The sequence below is a fragment of the Scardinius erythrophthalmus genome (assembly GCF_964197995.2).
Source record: "Scardinius erythrophthalmus genome assembly, chromosome: 19".
NCBI classification, from domain to species: domain Eukaryota; kingdom Metazoa; phylum Chordata; class Actinopteri; order Cypriniformes; family Leuciscidae; genus Scardinius; species Scardinius erythrophthalmus.
Genome location: NC_138239.1, coordinates 13777687 through 13794908, shown reverse-complemented (window position 1 = coordinate 13794908; position 17222 = coordinate 13777687). Strand labels below are relative to the sequence as shown.

Genomic DNA, 17222 nt, shown 5'->3' with positions numbered 1-17222 from the left:
GCAGTGCCTAATAAAAGCAAGCGGGTTAATTTAAAAATTATTTTGATGATTCAAATATTTCTTACAGTTACAAAGGTTGTAAGATCTAACAAGTAATGGTACTTGTTAGAAGCAACCATGGTAGATTTATAGTACATGATCTATAGGAACAAATAACATCATAATGCAAAGTGCCATGTAGAAGGAAAATAAGCAATATTTAACAGAAAAAGGTAAATATATAAAGACTACATCAATCTTAAAATTGAATAGTGTGTTTCTGCTCTCTTGGCAAACTAATTTTGAGGCATTCTTACCTCAACCCCTTCCAGATCTTGTCCAAAATCATCAGACTCTGCTATGGTCTTGCGAGAAAGGAGCCAGTTCTGTAGGTCTCTGGATTCTCTCTCAAACACATATAGATTGTACTGATTCTCCAACTCTGTGCGACGTTCAGCAGACAGCTGTAGTAGTGTCTCAAACTCACCCTGCATATCTTCAAGGCTCTTACTCACTAAATGGCTGCAAAGATACATTAAGAAGTCAAAACGCTTTACAAAATCCTTCAACAACATCAACAACAACCTTTGTACTATCATGTCTTCTTGAATCAAAAGCGTTGAGTAACATTCTGCTGACATCTCTAACCACAAAGCCATTACAAATATCAGCAATTCGCTCAATTAATCAGTGCTCACATGACCTAATGACTGCACCTGTTGGGATGTTGGGACTTCTCTAGATCAGTGCCAGTTTTCAGGAGTGTCTCTACTTTTCCACGCTGGCTCTCCAACTCTAGGTCAGCTGTGTCCAGTTTCCTGAGGAAAGCTTCAGTGGCCTCCTCACTCTTTCCATAGTCCCTAGACTCTAATACAGGCCTCTGTTCCTCCATCCACTGCTCCAGTTGGGAAACCTGTATCATAATGGAGAGACATTAGACATCAGATTTGATATATATATTTATGAATCACATTACTTTATGAACTGGTAACACACCTCTGAGAGAAAGGTCTGGATTTTTAGTGCTTGTTGAAGCAGGCGATCTTTATTCGTTGACTCTTTCTTCAGAGTGTCAAAGTTCTTCTTTAACTCAGCAAGTCTTTCACTGATCTCACGTGATGCAAAGTGTCGTCCTCGCACCAGGTTCTGTCCTGCCTCCTGTACAGCCATTATTAGAGGTGTCCGGTTCTCAATTTCCTGCATCACAACCTGTAAGGGAAGGTATTAGCATATCAGAAGTGGCTCTTTGTGCTTCCTGAGAAGCCAGGACTACAGTCCTCCAGAGTTTTGAAGCACCGGTATTATATTTACAGAGTTCTGGACCAGACTAACCAGATGTTTTTTGACTATGGTTTGTATGCTCTGCAGGGAAGTGCCAAAGTCTTTCGTGACTGTGGCCTGCAGCTTGTCCTGAATCCACAGCAGCTCATCCTCTAAGTCCCTGTAGAACTGGAACAGCAGCTGCCATGACTCCAGAGTTTCCCTGCGGGCCTGCAGCGGCTCAGCCAGGCCATTATACCTGAGAAAAATGATTAAATGTAATTGTTTTTCACTCGGTCTGTCAATCAAATGAAATAAAACAGTACCACACGTGCTAAAGGATTACATGTAGTATGCCACAGCAATAATGTGGTGTGTCATAATGTTTTAGATAACTTTACTGACATTTCAAAGCTAATGAATATAGTGGCCACATTAATGTTTAATCTAGAGCAAAATTTCTCACTTATCAAATCTTTTACTTTCTCAATTATTAGTTTTTGCCCCTCACAGGATTTGATCCATGGACCATTGGATCACCACGATCAAACTATCTACGGCACCTCAAATTTCTCCACAGTAAGATGAGCTGTTTTTCCTGAACAAAAACATACCTGCTGACCACCTCCCAAACCCTCTGCTGTATATTTTCTGCAAGGAAGTTGCCTTGAGAGCTGAAGTCTTTGGCTATGTCCACCAGCCCCTGGACCTTCTCCATGTGTGCATCTACCATTTCTTCCAGGCCCTGCAGGGCCTTAAGCAGCCTACCAACTGAGGCAAGGTCACCCCCGTAGTCTTTATTCGCCACTTCTACTTCCACTGATCCAAGCCACTCTTCAATGTCATCCAAAGAGCGCTGAAACTGCAACGCCTAGAGGAAAACAGAGAAAAGGCAAACAAAAACCTCAAATCCAAGATGATATTTCAGACCAGCGTCAGGAAATCTGAAAGTCATGGGGATATGCTGGTGTCTAATATTCATTGTCAGAGAACCATGTGTAAGCAGCATCTCTACAGGATATCAGTCATGTAGAATCAGAAGAATGGCATGAGTTTTAGCATGCTGTACCTGATATGCTTGCTGTAGACGTGACTTCTTCTCTTTGCAGTTGCTTAAAAGCTGGTCCCAGCTGTCATCGACATCCTTTATTCGTGGTTTTATCTTGCTTTTAGCAGAATGACTGGATGCTAGCATGTTATCACCCTCCTGAAGAAACATTTCCTGTTTTAGGCTAAACACTCCATTTTAAGTCTGAATTTCATACAAATAGAGAATGATTAAGAGATATTTAGACATTCTTTAAGAGTCATACTTTTATGAGGTTCTGCACTCTGTTGCGGTTAGCCAGTATCTCTGCCTCAAAGCTCTGGTGTTTTAGTAGCTTAGCCTGCAGGTTGATAGGATCTCTCCAGCTCTCATCAACAGCCACGGAGTTCTTCTCATTCAACCATGAGGAAACCTTTACAAATGAGAATACTGATGTGTAAAATAGATCAGACTAGCAGATTTCATCTCTCTGAGTTTTTTTCTTCACACACCTCATAGCTTCCTTCCATGAATTTCTGCAACTGTAGAGATTCTTCCAAAGCTTTTCGTCTGGCTTTGCTCATTTCCAGTACTTTGTCCTTCCTTCAAGGAATTTTCAAGGAAAGGAATTTTAAGTAAACAGTACTTTATAATGTTTCTGAAACCCTTGTGAAAAAAAGTGCACTCAAATGTATTGAATGTGCACTTGTAGTGTTCTTCAAATCTTAAGAGTTTGTACTTGTACTGTATTTGTACTTGCAAACAATATAATATTAATAAAATAAATGTAATAATAAATCACTTTGTAATAATGCTGGGCAACAAAATCAAGCTCCTCTTCTCTTATATCGAAAATCTCCAACATTTCTCTTTAAAAATTCTCGTTTTAGACTTCTAAATTGTGACCGGTGTTTTGTTATGCCTATCCTCTGCACTTCATCAATACGTCATATGTCGGGTCAGAGGTCACTCTTCCGCCAGAACTAGACTCGTGTACGGCCGTTACTGGAAGCCAGTGATTATAGTTTATAAAGTTATAAATATGGATATTTTTCTTACAAAAACGCATCGCTTCGCTTCAGAAGGCCTTTATTAACCCCCTGGAGCCCTATGGATTACTTATATGATGGATGGATGTGCTTTTTTGGCTTCAAAATTTGTAGTACCATTCACTCCCATTATAAAGCTTGGAAGAAGCCAGGATATTTTTTTAATATAACTCCGATTGTGTTTGGCTGAAATAAGAAAGTCATATACACCTAGGATGGCTTGATGGTAAGTAAATTATAGGATATTTTTCATTCTTGGGTGAACTAACCCTTTAAGTATATGCTTTTAAATATTATTTCTGTATTAAGTACTCTTTTTAAAAGTGTGCTGAAGTGTAATTCTTTTTTACAAAGGAAGTGAGTTTTGTTTGCTTACTGCATACCTGAGCAGAATAGCTTTGGCCTTCTTCTTGATGTTGTCAGAGTCATAGTGCTGTGACTGTATGAGCTGTTGAGCAAATCTGTCCACCTCTGCCACCTGCTCCATCTGAGCTTCTAGAGAGTTCTCAAACAGAGCGTGCTTCCTCTGAAGAGCCTCCACCTCTGAGAGTGAACCCTGCAATGATAGTGTGAAACATATTTCAGCATCCAATTCCAAAGTTACAGAGGATAAAACACCCAAGGACGTTTTGTTTTCTAATAAGGTGAAATGTTACTCTGCCTTTTTAATGGGGTCCAAGAATTGAAGCTCTTACCCCAAGATTTTCATTGATCAAGAAAGCCTCCCTGTTACTCATCCAGCTCTCAGTCTGGGCAGCATAGCCCAGGAATATCTGCAACCAATCAATATCTCATTATGCTCCACATAATACCTCACAAATACTCTAGAATAAACAGAACCTTAATGAAGCAAAAAAAACTGCTGCTTTGTTAAGTCACCTGGAGCTTCAGTGCTTGATCCAGAGTGTTCTTTCGGTCCTCCCAAGATTGAGCTAGCTTTGCTTTGGCATCCTCCAGCTTGCTTAGGGCTTCTTTAATCTCGGCTGAATCGCTGTGTCCAGATTTCAGAAGATTCTGTCCAAAACTCCTAACTGAATCTATACGCTCACTGCGGGCATCAATCTCAGCCTGCAATCATTAAATGTTAATACAGTATAACACAAGTCTGCTATCATCTAACAGTATGTAGTACAATGTACTATAACAAATCACTTGTGAGATGTTCCTAATTTTTAAGTCGCTTTGGATCAAAGCGTCTGATAAATGAATAAAGGTAAATGTATTTGTTTTTAGCTTTGTATTTCTTGACAGACAAATATAAGAACACACAAAACAAAAACAATCTGCAATTTTTTTAAATACCTTCCAGTTTTGGTGTTCTAGTATGAAACTCTCAGCTTCAGTCTTATTCTTTGGCAGGCCGTTCTTCGCCATCTCATCGCTTTGCTTCAGGGTCCAGTCCAACAGAAGGCGCTGGTTAGCTTTGAATAGTTGCAGCTGATGAGACTCTTGCAACCGTTCCTTCCTACACAACAAAAGTATATTCTTTCTCATTTTATGTATATTTTATATTCATTTTTACCATGTTATTTAAATATCACATGATTATTATCATTATAAATTAAGAATAAAGCAACTAATGGCAGCATACCTTCGTTTGATTTCCTTGTCCAGCTTCACTAAAGCAATGTTGACCTCTTCCTGCTTCTTTCTAAGTTTGTCAGACAGATCACAGTGTCTCCTCAACCGATCTTTAGTGTCCTTCTCCAGGGCCTGGTTTTACAAATTAGACCAATTGTGTTCTTTGTAACCCTTCTTGTAAGCAGACTAGCTTGAGTGATTTACACTACAGCATATAATGCACCATGAAGGGTTCATTTAAAGGCTTTTCTACTTACAGCAGTTACTTTATTGGAAGGTGCTGAGAGATTTTCTATAAAGCCTTTAACCACAAAGCTAGCGCACACAATAGATATTGTATAGGACGTGCTACCCACAGTGCACTGATTAATATGGATGAATGTGTTCTTTGCATAACAGCTGTCCAGTCTACTCACAGAGCCTCTCTCCTGGATGACTCTGGCCTCCCTCTCCATCTCCTCGTGCCTGCGAATGAGGTTTTCCACACTCTCCACATCCACTCCACAGCCCTGACCCTGGAGCAGTAGCATCTGTGGCCGAATAAAATAAAATTATATTCAATTCAATTAAATTCAATAAAAAATTCATTAAATAAATCATACATTAAATGAAGAATATTTCCTAAAATATATTTAAGATATTGTTTTATTGTAAAATTAAATATAAAATAATTTCAATTGCATTTATGTATTTTTATCAAAATGAACGAACTAAAGCAGTTACTGTATAATCTTGCCGATTTGAAAAAATGAATGCTTAATTTCATATTCAGTATTATGTTGGGTTCCAACCCAAAGTTGAGTTCACATTCCAATGCATATAATTTGATATAATTTACAATGCTATAATCTCTCTCTCTCACCTTCTCTCCAGCTCTGTCCCGGACTTCCTCCAGCTCTCGAATCAAGGCATGGACTTCTAGCGCTTCCTCCAGCTTCCTCTTATAGCTGCTCAGGTTGCCATGGAAATTACTCCATCTGTTGGGAAGGCGACAAGAAAGTCAAAACAAACAACAATATGCAAGATATAACAGAGGACAAGTGTATTTTCTTAATTGAACATGGATCTCAGCTGAAATATAGGAGGATGTACCGTTCATTGAGCTGCTGCCTACGCTTTTTCACAGTCGCCAACTCATCACTGTTCTGTCTCTCTAGCCGGGCTGCCAGAGTGTTGATTGTCTTGATGTGAGCATCATCAACAGTCACATCCTAAGGGATGAAAACTACTTAGTGAAAGAATGTTACTGCACTAAGCAATATGCTGTATACTGACGTTATATATTACAATGCAATTTCAGTAAACTGAGTAGTTATTGTGTTTTTCTTTAAGTTAACATTTGCTTATTCAAGCAGAACACTAGACTTACTCCAGAACCTGAGCCTCCGAATTCACTGAGCTTCTTCAGCAGTTGCTGACCATGTTCATAATCCTCTCCAACATCACCAACATTTATCATCACCTCCTATACAGCAAAGAAACTGAGGTCAGTGAAACCACACATTGACTGGTATACCAATTCTGTTAATCAAGGCATGTTCTCAGCAAATTGTAATGGAATGGCCGTATTTATTCACCTTTTGCCTAATCCAAACTTCAACTTGCTCCACTTTCTGCAGGAACTCAAGAAAATCACGGTTATCCTCAAGAACTTTTCCACGGACTGCAACTGCTTGCTTCAGAGCTTCCCAATGAGAGATCAGTGCAGAAATGGTCTGCCGTATCTCCTTCGATTTTGGGTGCCGCATGGTCACCAGTTCATTTCCAGCCTTGTGACAAGAACACGACAAACTATGTTAAATATATTTATGAAGACTAAAATAAGATAGATAAATATAGGATTATCTCTTACTGACTACTGAACCACCTTGTGACTTTAGTACAGTGACTCACCTGCTGGACAGATTCAATGATATTTCCATGGGCCAGAATCTCTGCTTCAAACACCTGATGCCTCTGCAGTATCTTCATTTTAGTCTGAAGGTTGCTCATGTCCATTTTGGAGTCTTCTTGTATCTTATTCATACGGTCTGTGATCCATTCCTCTGCCTAAAATACAAATAAATATCACAAACCAGCCAATTAAAATAGTTTGTTTCTATATGTTTAAGGTCACCTAGAAATGAAAAGTACCTCTGACACATCACGGTTGAAAATACAGAGAAGCTTCGAGATCTCAAGATCCTCTCTGCGTTTTTCAGACAGATCTTTGATGCGCTCCCTCCTCTCCTGGAGAGCTTTCAATTTGTTCCTAATGTTGCTGCTTTTTTCTCCCTTCAAACCCTCTGTCCTTAAGCGCTCCGCTGACTCCTGAAGAGCCACCATCTACACAACATGATAAGATTTTCTTAGCCTGAAAATGTCACATTGTGTTAAATGCTTCATACCATACTACAGGCTGAAGAAGACCAACCCACCTTGTCTTCCTGAGAATTAAGAAGTTTTTCAAAGGCTTCATGGCGTTTAATCAAAGTTTCTACATCGTCCACGGTTGTTCCCAAAGCACTGTTCTTCAACTGGATCTGCAAGTAAACAGATGTTGTTAGCTTTAACAATATGAATGTCTAACTACAAACTTGACTCTGGAATCAATTTGTGAACTATCTAAAACTATATAGATATTTATTCAAGAGGTCCCCAAACCAGATTTTACATGTTGAAATGTAAATTAAAGTAATTCCTGCTAGTTTACAGGAGCACTAACCTCTTGAGAGTTAGTGATTTTTTCCATGTACTCTGTGTCTCTATAAAACACCTGCTCCAGATATGTGTTCTCCAGCCATTTCTGCTTGGACTGCCAGTTATCAGAAAGTGTCTCTTTCTCTTCTTGCAGAGCCTTCAGTTTCTCTTGGATCTGATAGCCACACAGTGTTTAAACATATTTGGTATGTATTCAGCGCTTATATTTACATCTCTCATGTCAATCTGATAAATAATATTACAGTTTGCAATGTTGTAGTATAAACCAGGCAAAATGTAAGTTTCTCACTTCTCTAGCATTAGGCATGTCATGCTCCAGTTGGTCCTGGCCCATGGATATTGCCTGGGCATACGTCTCCTCATGTGCCACAATCTCAGCCCAAAGCTGCTGGTGCTGGAACAACTGCAGATCACAGGTAGCAACGTCTCGGATGGACTCCTCTGCCTTCATCCCACTCAGCACCTGGGAGCACCAGAGGGAGTAGTCCTGTGCCTGGAGAACAAGGCAATATAAAATGGTTATGAATTAGTTTTCAATCAATATTTGGAATCAATATTTGCAATATTTTAAAAATGTACTATAAACTGAGTGTAGGCTACCGTGTTGAGGAACATGTAGCGGTCCTTAGCTGACTGCAGCTCCTCCTCCCTCTGCTCCATGTGCATACGAAGACTTTCCCAGCTCTCCACCACCTCCTGCTGCAGCTCCTGCAACCCCACCCTCAGCTCAGGAGAGCACATGTCCAGAATGGTGTCAGTTTCATCCAGCAGCTCCTGAAGCTGTAAAAAAAAAATCACAAAATCTAAACACTGAATCTAAGAAAGAGTTCTATGTGAGCATTTGTAATTTATTTATTTGCGAATTATATCAGTCATTCCTTCCACTTATACATTTTATTTTAAGTTTTAGATTTTCATAGAAGATCTCTTGTTCCTCGTCAGAATGTAACTGAAGGCGACCAATCAAACAGCAGTGCAGGTAAAGCTACTAGGCTCGAAGCACTCGAGGAAACGGAGAGGGATGGGAGCACGAATACGGAGAAAAGTATTATTTGTTGCAGAAGAATTCGTCATTTGTAGTATCTGAGTATACTGAACAAAGGAGAGATCAGGAGAGTCAGGTAATTCATAAATTGTTGCAACACAACACACCTTCTCCAGCACTAAGACAGTGCCACAGAGGAATAGGCTACAGAAAACATTGTTATAAAAAAAATGTTTGAGACAATTTTAACCAGCAAAATAAATAAAAATCCATAATTTAATAGCGGAAATCCGATTAAGATGAGTTCAAATAGACAGAGAAACAACCGAGTCATCACTTATTCATACCCGTATAACGTTAAGGTTTTTCAAACACTCCATAATAGATTGATACAGTTCATATACAATATATCTATATCTATATCTATATATATACACATATGTATATGTATATATACATATATATATATACATATATATATACATATATATATATACATATATATATACATATATATATATATATATATATATATATATATATATATATATATATATACATATACATACATATACATACATATATAACAACTTAACGGAGCACTCAGTAGTTTTTCACTTTGCACAAAAGCATCCATGCAACCCACTAGGTGTCAGTATAATGTTACTCCAAGAATGATAGCCATTTCAACAGTGCAATTACTGAGCACACCTGTAATGAATGCTCTCTCTCTGTGTACCTGTTGCTCTGTTACAGCCAGCTCATGTACAAGAGCTTCGTGTTTCCGTAGCTGTGACAGCACCCCCTTCAGATCTTTGGCTATGTCATCAGGAATGCTTTTGTTCCTCTCCTGGTACAAGATAAAAGTGGCATGTAACCACAAGAGCAGTTATGTTTATCATATTATTCAACAGCATGACTTTATTGCACAGCTGGACCGATACCTTTATCTGTCCTAGCGCATCAGTCAGGTCTTTGTAGAATTTGTGACATTCCTCAGATTTACGTAGCTTTTCTTTACGATCTTTGGATAAGTTCTGCAGCTCTTCCCATGATGCTCTGTCATTCATACAATAGACTTCATGTAAGTATGAACTATAAATGATATCTATAGATTGTACAAATATGTAACTATATACACAGGTCTGACACATCACAAACAAAAATGAATTTGAAATTACTGTATTTGTTAGTTTATAATATTTTGTTTATATATAATTTTCCTTATCACATGCCATTACCTGAGTAGATTCTGTGTTTCTCGGATGAAGCTGCTCTCAGGGTGATTAGTTTTGATGAGTTTGTCAGCCAACTCTTCACAGGTGTGCATCCTCTCCAGTCCCACCTCCAGCTGCTTTAAGAATACCTCAAATCTCCCACGCAGTTGCTATCATGAAACAAGAGGTGCTTAGACAGATCCTGATCAGACAACATGCATAACGGTTTGTCTAATCCTGAAGATACAGGATTCAGTTTATGAATCATATTGAAATTTTAAGAATTTTAAGAAATATGAAAAATTAAAATAAGGTTTTAGATAATGATGCCAAGGTATGATAATTGCTAGGGCCAAATAATAAGTGTGAAAATAATAAATTATAATAAGATTAAATAAATAAAATAATGAGAAAATAATGTGTGATAATTAAATAATTGGCTTTTATATTGTCACTGTACTAAAGCTAAAGAAACGTTATTAAAATATTATCTGTCTTTCTATACCCACTATTGCATTAATATTAAATAAAACAATTTTTGTGATTTTGTTTTAAAAAATGAAATAGTAATAATATAAAATTCAGAAAATGTGTTAAATATATACATATAGTAACATCTTAATTAAACATGACAAAGTCATTAGACCCCAACCAATTAAAGTACAGTGCAAAGTAGTTTGAAGGTAAATATGCAGGACAGTGACAAATCTTTGGACAGGTGGTCTGACACAGATAGCCAGTCTCACCAGTGCGTTTTCATAATCACTCCCAAAGTCTTTAGAAGCAGCAATCTGTGTCTGCTGAGCGATCCATTCCTCCAGTTCAGCAGACTCACGTTTAAATTCATGTAGGTTTAGGGTCTCTCTAAGCCTCTGTTCTCTGTTGTAATGAGACATGTTTGTTTTAACACGCCAAAGAAACATGATGGTGTGGACATTTGTTAGTTGTCCTGTTTCATCTACTGATTGTTATTTTACCTGACTGTCGCCGAGTGCTGAACCTCACTTAGCTTAGATTTAATGTGGTTGTAGGGCTTGTTCAACTCCTCTAAACCCCACATACGCACAGCCTGCTTAACGCTGGAGTTGAGTTCATCTACCTGAGCAGCAAGTACCTCAATCTGCCCCTCCACTCCCTAGAAAAAAAAAAAAAACTAGAATGTGTTAACATGCTAAACCCTTAAGCCATTGCATTATTACAAGCCAAAGATTACTCACCTCATGCTGCTTTATTAGACTCTGAGTAGCTAATTCAGTCTTGCCATAATCAGTGCTGACCAAAGCTGATGTTTCTGAAAGAAGCGTTTCCAGCTCATTGCAGTCAAGCAAAAGCTGTCCATCAGAAAACAAATGTTAACACTGATGACTCGATTAATTACTGGACCAAAAAAATGGCAAACACTCCTACTTTTACCTGTTCCCGTGTAACTGCCTTGTTAAGTTCACTGGACCGTTTCTCACATGACTCCTCTAACTCCTCCCACTCTGCAATCAATTGCTCGCACCTCTGTTGCACCTCCTGACCATTCCACTGATTGGACCGGGCCATAGCTCGCCCTCTGTCCAGTATTCGTTGCAGGTACTGGCTGTGGGCATTCACCTCTGCCTGCAGGTCCTGGAGGGGGTTTCGAAAGATTTAACAGTTATAATGAATACAGCTTCTCTCTGAAACTTCACAAAGAAATGTACAATCCTTTCTTTAAGTTAATAAACTCAACTATACATAGCAATATAAAAGCTCTAAATCACACCCGTCTTGTTAATCCATTTTTGAATAGGTAATTTTATCCCTAGCAATATTAATACACTCATATCTAATCATACCTTGTGTTTTTGAAGCAGGTTAACTGCCCCAGCCAGAGATCTTTCATAGTTTGTTGTATCAGCTACCGGGTGATGCACTGATATCCAGTTTAGCTCTAGGTCTACATCATGGTAAAAGCTATACAGAGCCACATCTGCCTCTAACTGGCTTCGGCGATGATCCAAAGGTTTCTGTAAAGACTTAAATCTGGCAAATAAAACAGAGGTGAAGGCTTCTTAAAACATGCAGAGAAATCAACTCCATACAGTTTCGTATTAATTGACCCTGTGATTAATTAATTGATACTTATAATCATTTTATTAGCTATTGTTTCATTAAAACAAGTCTTTCATTACAAGTAAGTTTTCACTATGAAGAACATTTTTGAGGAGAAAATGAGTACTGACAGTTTCAGGTAAGTGTCAGTCTCCCTGAGAATGCGCTGAGAGTCAAAATGGTTGGTGGCCAAGTGTTTGGCACGGGTGACAATGGAGTTGATTTTTTCTGCAAGTTCTTGAGCTTCCTCTTCCAGTTGCTTGTGCTCCTTCAGGAGCTGTCTGCTTGAGCGAAGGTCATGGCCCCTGATTGCATTCTGTAACATTCTCTCAATTGTCTCAATCTTCAATTTTGCATCCTAAAAAAAAAAAAGGTGTAATATTTGTGTAAATAGTTCAATTCAACCCATTTCATTTAATGACGCAATTTACATAAGATTTAAGAATGACACAAAAACAGAAATTTGTTCTGCTTATACATTTTAAGGATACATTCTTTCAATGCTGTCCTGTAGTAGTCAAAAGTAGAACAGAGCTTGAGTACAAGTACCTGAAGCAGCTCCATGAGTTGCTCCTGCTGGCCAGCCTGTCGTAGTTTGTCCCCTCTTTCTGCCATCTTCCTCTGGAGTTCAGTCCACCTTTGGCGTACCTCTCGAGTCTTTCTCTGGATGCTCTGGCTGTTATAGTGATCCTCTGCCAACATCTCCTCTCCAGTCTAACCAAATAAAATCCAATCATCAAAATGGACAAAATCATGGCAAAATACATAGGTTGCTTGAAGAATAGTAAACAGTTCTTCTGATGTGGCACTGTACCTCAGTCAGTCTATCTATGCGGACTTGATTGGCCTTCATCTCTTTTTCTGCCGCCTCGTGTTTTTTGAGCTTGCGAAGGATGTTGGTTGGATCTCTGTATGATTCATCCTCAGCAATCTCAAACTTCTCCTCCATCCACAGCAGCATCTCCTCTGCATCTCTTAAAAATTCCTATTCAAGGGAAAGTATTTTAAAGAACTGTAGTTGTAGTTTCATTGTCTGATAGCTACTAACACATTTTAACTTATATTATTTATGAATCATGTCACATTCCAAAACATAAACTGAAGGACTACCTGGTATTTTTTTGAAGCAAGTAAATCAAGCCTCCTTGATTTACAACTTTCTTTCAGGCTCTTATATCGATCTTGAATGACCTTTGATCGCTGTTGAATTCTGGAAAGGAGGAATATGCCAGTCTTAAGATAATAGCACTAAGAAACAAGCTATTATAATTATTCACTAATACAATTAATTATAATATGCAAAAACTATACTTACTCTTTGGCAGCAAAGTTACGCTTACTGGTGAGCTCCTTGCTCTTGTCTTGAAAGAGGTTGATGGATCGCTCTAAAGCCTCAAGTAAAGCCTCAAGCTCTTCTTGTCGGCCCAGTAAACTGTGAATGCTGTCAACTGAGTCCTGTGCAGACATTATGCATTAAATCTTTACAAATGTGTAACTCAATCTTTGACAAAAATGTGCTTAGAGATGAAAGGAATTAATTAATTAAATGAATAAGTTAAAATAAAAGAAATTAAATGTAATATCTTTCATTTACCCCCAAGTCTCTGACTTTCAGTCTGGCCTCATGACCAGAAATGGTGGACTCTATGCGATCTGCTTCCATATTCAGCTTTTGAAACTCTAGTCCTTGCTCAAGCCTTCTGTGGCGACCAGACCACAGTTTGTCCAGCTGGCTCCATTCGTGATCCAACTTTGTGAGTGTCTGCTGAACATCTTTAGCTCCTTTCTCTCCAGATGCCACCTCCAGAGATTGACCCAGCTTCTCCATATCTTTTAATCTGCAATAATTTTACAGTCAAGCATAGGCACTAAGTAGGAATTGCAAAATAAAGATCACACACGACTAACCTCACTCTCTGCAGTTCAATCTCTTGTTTTAGATCAAGGTGATCCTTCAGCAAGGCTTGAGCGGATGCTACATCAGATCCGGTCTCCTCTTCCAGAAGGTGCTCCTGTATTGCCTCGGCCCACAACAATAGGTCTCTGGTCTCTTTTTGAAAGAGTTGTAAGCGTTGGGCCTCCTCGAGCATCCGTTGTCTCTGAATGGCTTGGGCCTTCAACTGCCGCAGCAGCTCTTCTAGAGCACGTACTTCTTCCATAATAGCGGCGCTCTCTGCGGGACTACAATCCTGTTTCCTGTAGCATAGCAATGGAACATACAGTTAAGAGGCAAATGAATGAGGATTGATTTAGGTTCGCTACTATATTTAACATTCTCCTATAAGTTATTGATGTTTACAAGCTGTGCCAAGGTTAGAAATAAGAAATGTCAATAAATATATCACCAAAAAGCAATAATTTTGTAGCAAACCCACATCTTGGCCACACTTTTAAGGTACTCTATTTTCCTCTCCAGGGCTTCTATGTCTCTCTCAGCCTGGGCTTGTCTGTGTTCCTCAGCCTGCAGGGCTGATGGTGAGCTCCCGACATCGGGAGTGTCAAGCTGCGAAAGCCTGTCCTGGAGCTGAGCCTTGACATCCTGGCAGGTCTGCAGGAAGGACTTCACATCAGCAGAACTAAGCAGCTCATGGGCCATCTCATCCTTCAGTTTCTGAATGTGTTCCCACCTGGTCATACAAATAAACATTTAAAGGAACTTTTAACAACACGATAGTATGGTGGGACGGTACGGCTGCACAATGCTGATTTTGCCCACATACCTGCGGGTTACATTTCCAAGTCTGAGCTGAATCTCTTTTTTCTTGCTGTGCTGTTTTTTCACAAGCTCCTCTCCAAGCTTAGTAATGTCGTCAAGCTGCTTTCTACCACTGGCTAGTTCAGTAAGAAAGTTCTGCGTATGGCATTGAGAAAGAAGAAGTGAATGTTTTAAATCAAAATACCACCATGTTATCCAAAGAACACAGGTACATCTCTTGGAGTTAACTCTCCAAACAACAAGATTCTCTGAAGGATTCATTTTGTGTTATTCTGCTCACTGTGTGTTTTCCGGGAAAACTAACCTCATATTTGGCTTGTATAACCTCTAAGTTGTTGGAGTTGGAGCTGAAAGTGTTGAGGACATTCTCCTTGTCTCCCATCCAGGACTCAAACTCCTCACAGGCATTATAGAACCTATGTAGTTGTGCAGTGTCATCCAGGACCTTATTTTTTGACTGGTGGGAGAAAATGTTTAAAATGATCTAAAATGGTAAAGAATAAAGTTCTCTAGAACGATGCTTGGTAAAAGCTTAAATATTCACCTGTGCCAAATTATAAAGGCTGTTGAAATCATTTTCCAGACTACTTTGTGTGCTCTCTATTGTGTCTTTTTGGAAATGTGCATCAGGCAATGATGAGGCAGATATTTCAGCCGTCCAACGGCGCATGGAACGAGTGCGGCGGGGGCGGCTCACTTTCCTTTGTGGACTCTCAGGTAGTCCATTCGTAGGCTCAGGTAGTGCTTCCTGCATTTGATTGCATCAAAACACAAGCAAAAGCTGTCTAGTAGATGCAATTTAAAGAGAAGTTTTTACGGTTCATAAGATTTGAAATTCAAATTGAATTGAAATTTATAAAGAGTCTTACAGAAGGTGGCAGCTCCCTTATGTATGTGGAAGATACTAGCTGTTCATTTCCTCTGCTGTCTCGAAGAAGAAAACTATCTTTTTCCCTGCTGACAATTGTCAATATTTCTCCTCTGTCCCAGGTTAATTTAGGACCTGGAAAAATGATCAGGATGAGCTCGAAAGAGAAATTGGTTTCTGGTACACACAAATCAGATCAGAGGTTTGTCATTTATCAGATTTTAGCTCTAAAGGATCCTGTGTACCTCTGTATTTGAACCTAATCGCTGCTTGTTCTTGTGGTAAAGCCTTGCTGGGGACACGTTTGTCAGCTTTTTTCTCCTTTTCATCTTCGCCATCTGAATCACTGTAGTGGACCATTCTGCTCTGCTGGGTGTCAGTCTTAAATGAAATAAAAATGTGTCAGTGCCATTGAAGCTGTATCAATAAAATTATACAGCCATTGTTTTTGTTTTATACTAGCAATGATTAACATTTATTGCATAGTTATACTATTTTTTCACCATTACCCTTGGATTATTCAGACAGAGTAAGTGTTTTAAATCCATTGTAAATCAAGTTTCTTTTGTACATAATAGGCTGTTTTGGTCATGACTCACGGTAAGAGGAGCAAGTTGGGCAGCACTCTTGGCTTGCTCACCCAGCTTTTTCACTTCTGAGGCATATGCATTTCTTTCTCCAGTCTTTGGTTACGCTGAAGCAGAGCAGTACTGCTGGCCTCATCCTTTCCATAATCCTCGTCAATGAGAAGTGGTTTGCGGTCATCAAGCCATGATCTGGCTTCGGTAACGTCTGCAAAATACTGAGAAAAGGGGAGAATGGTGTTTAGAACACATTTTTATCCCAACCTTGATCCACTGAATCATAATTTCTCACTTTCCCTATACACAGACAAGTGTATTGGTTTCTACCTGCTTAATAACATTGGCTGCTTGCAGTTTGTTCTTTCGGATGGTGACTTGTTCTTGAAGTTGCTGCCATTGTTTCTGAAGAGTCCGAGTCCACTTTTGGATGTCTCTTTCATTGGGGTGTCTCCCCCTGCACAGCTCTTGGCCTCTGGATAAAACCCCCGAGCACAGAGATTCCTGTGATTGAATCTCTGCTTCTAAAGCCTGCAAAATACATAGCCATTTTTTGCTAATCTTAGTAGCTCTGATCCAGTCATATTGAGGTCAAGCAACGTTAGTCTGTTCTCTGTCATAGAGGTGCTTAACACAGCATTAAGTATTAATAAGCTATATGTGGTTAGTGATAGATAGATAGATGATAGATGATAGATAGATAGATAGATAGATAGATAGATAGATAGATAGATAGATAGATAGATAGATAGATAGATAGATAGATAGATAGATAGATAGATAGATAGATAGATAGATAGATAGATAGATAGATAGATAGATAGATAGATAGATAGATAGATAGATAGATAGATAGATAGATAGATAGATAGATAGATAGATAGATAGATAGATAGATAGATAGATAGATAGATAGATAGATAGATAGATAGATAGATAGATGTGGAGAGTAATGTGTTTCATCGATTCTACAATTTTTTATTTGATTATTGTGTGTGATGGCCACATACCTTGTGGTTCTGAATGGCCTGCTGAATTTGACTGAGGTCTCTTCCCAGAGATGCAGCCTGTAAGAGGACCCATTTCTCATATATCCATGATTCTACTTCTTCACAATCATGGAAAAACTCAAAGACCTTCAACTGCCCCTCAAGAGCTTTTCTCCTTTTTGGACAAAAAC

At 38.9% G+C, this 17222-nt stretch overlaps 1 protein-coding gene across 1 annotated transcript in view; it reads right to left on the bottom strand.

The window, feature by feature from the left end:
* sptbn5 (spectrin, beta, non-erythrocytic 5) overlaps positions 1–17222 on the bottom strand; it is a gene marked incomplete at its 5' end in the record, with an annotated part of 30415 nt that overhangs the window by 6283 nt on the left and 6910 nt on the right. The window contains 49 exon segments of the mRNA XM_081394330.1: positions 297–501; positions 696–892; positions 976–1188; positions 1312–1498; positions 1854–2110; positions 2309–2446; positions 2553–2699; positions 2779–2869; positions 3699–3871; positions 4011–4088; positions 4195–4383; positions 4618–4780; positions 4907–5028; positions 5313–5426; positions 5759–5873; positions 5989–6107; positions 6266–6361; positions 6474–6665; positions 6790–6945; positions 7030–7221; positions 7314–7418; positions 7601–7750; positions 7886–8089; positions 8197–8376; positions 9321–9431; positions 9526–9640; positions 9823–9968; positions 10545–10677; positions 10776–10933; positions 11016–11129; positions 11212–11412; positions 11622–11808; positions 12009–12235; positions 12427–12591; positions 12692–12862; positions 12988–13087; positions 13193–13332; positions 13472–13715; positions 13786–14073; positions 14253–14504; positions 14598–14728; positions 14898–15050; positions 15138–15341; positions 15463–15596; positions 15707–15842; positions 16061–16129; positions 16132–16263; positions 16373–16573; positions 17053–17206. Of these exon segments, the coding sequence (XP_081250456.1) occupies positions 297–501; positions 696–892; positions 976–1188; positions 1312–1498; positions 1854–2110; positions 2309–2446; positions 2553–2699; positions 2779–2869; positions 3699–3871; positions 4011–4088; positions 4195–4383; positions 4618–4780; positions 4907–5028; positions 5313–5426; positions 5759–5873; positions 5989–6107; positions 6266–6361; positions 6474–6665; positions 6790–6945; positions 7030–7221; positions 7314–7418; positions 7601–7750; positions 7886–8089; positions 8197–8376; positions 9321–9431; positions 9526–9640; positions 9823–9968; positions 10545–10677; positions 10776–10933; positions 11016–11129; positions 11212–11412; positions 11622–11808; positions 12009–12235; positions 12427–12591; positions 12692–12862; positions 12988–13087; positions 13193–13332; positions 13472–13715; positions 13786–14073; positions 14253–14504; positions 14598–14728; positions 14898–15050; positions 15138–15341; positions 15463–15596; positions 15707–15842; positions 16061–16129; positions 16132–16263; positions 16373–16573; positions 17053–17206 (7849 nt within the window).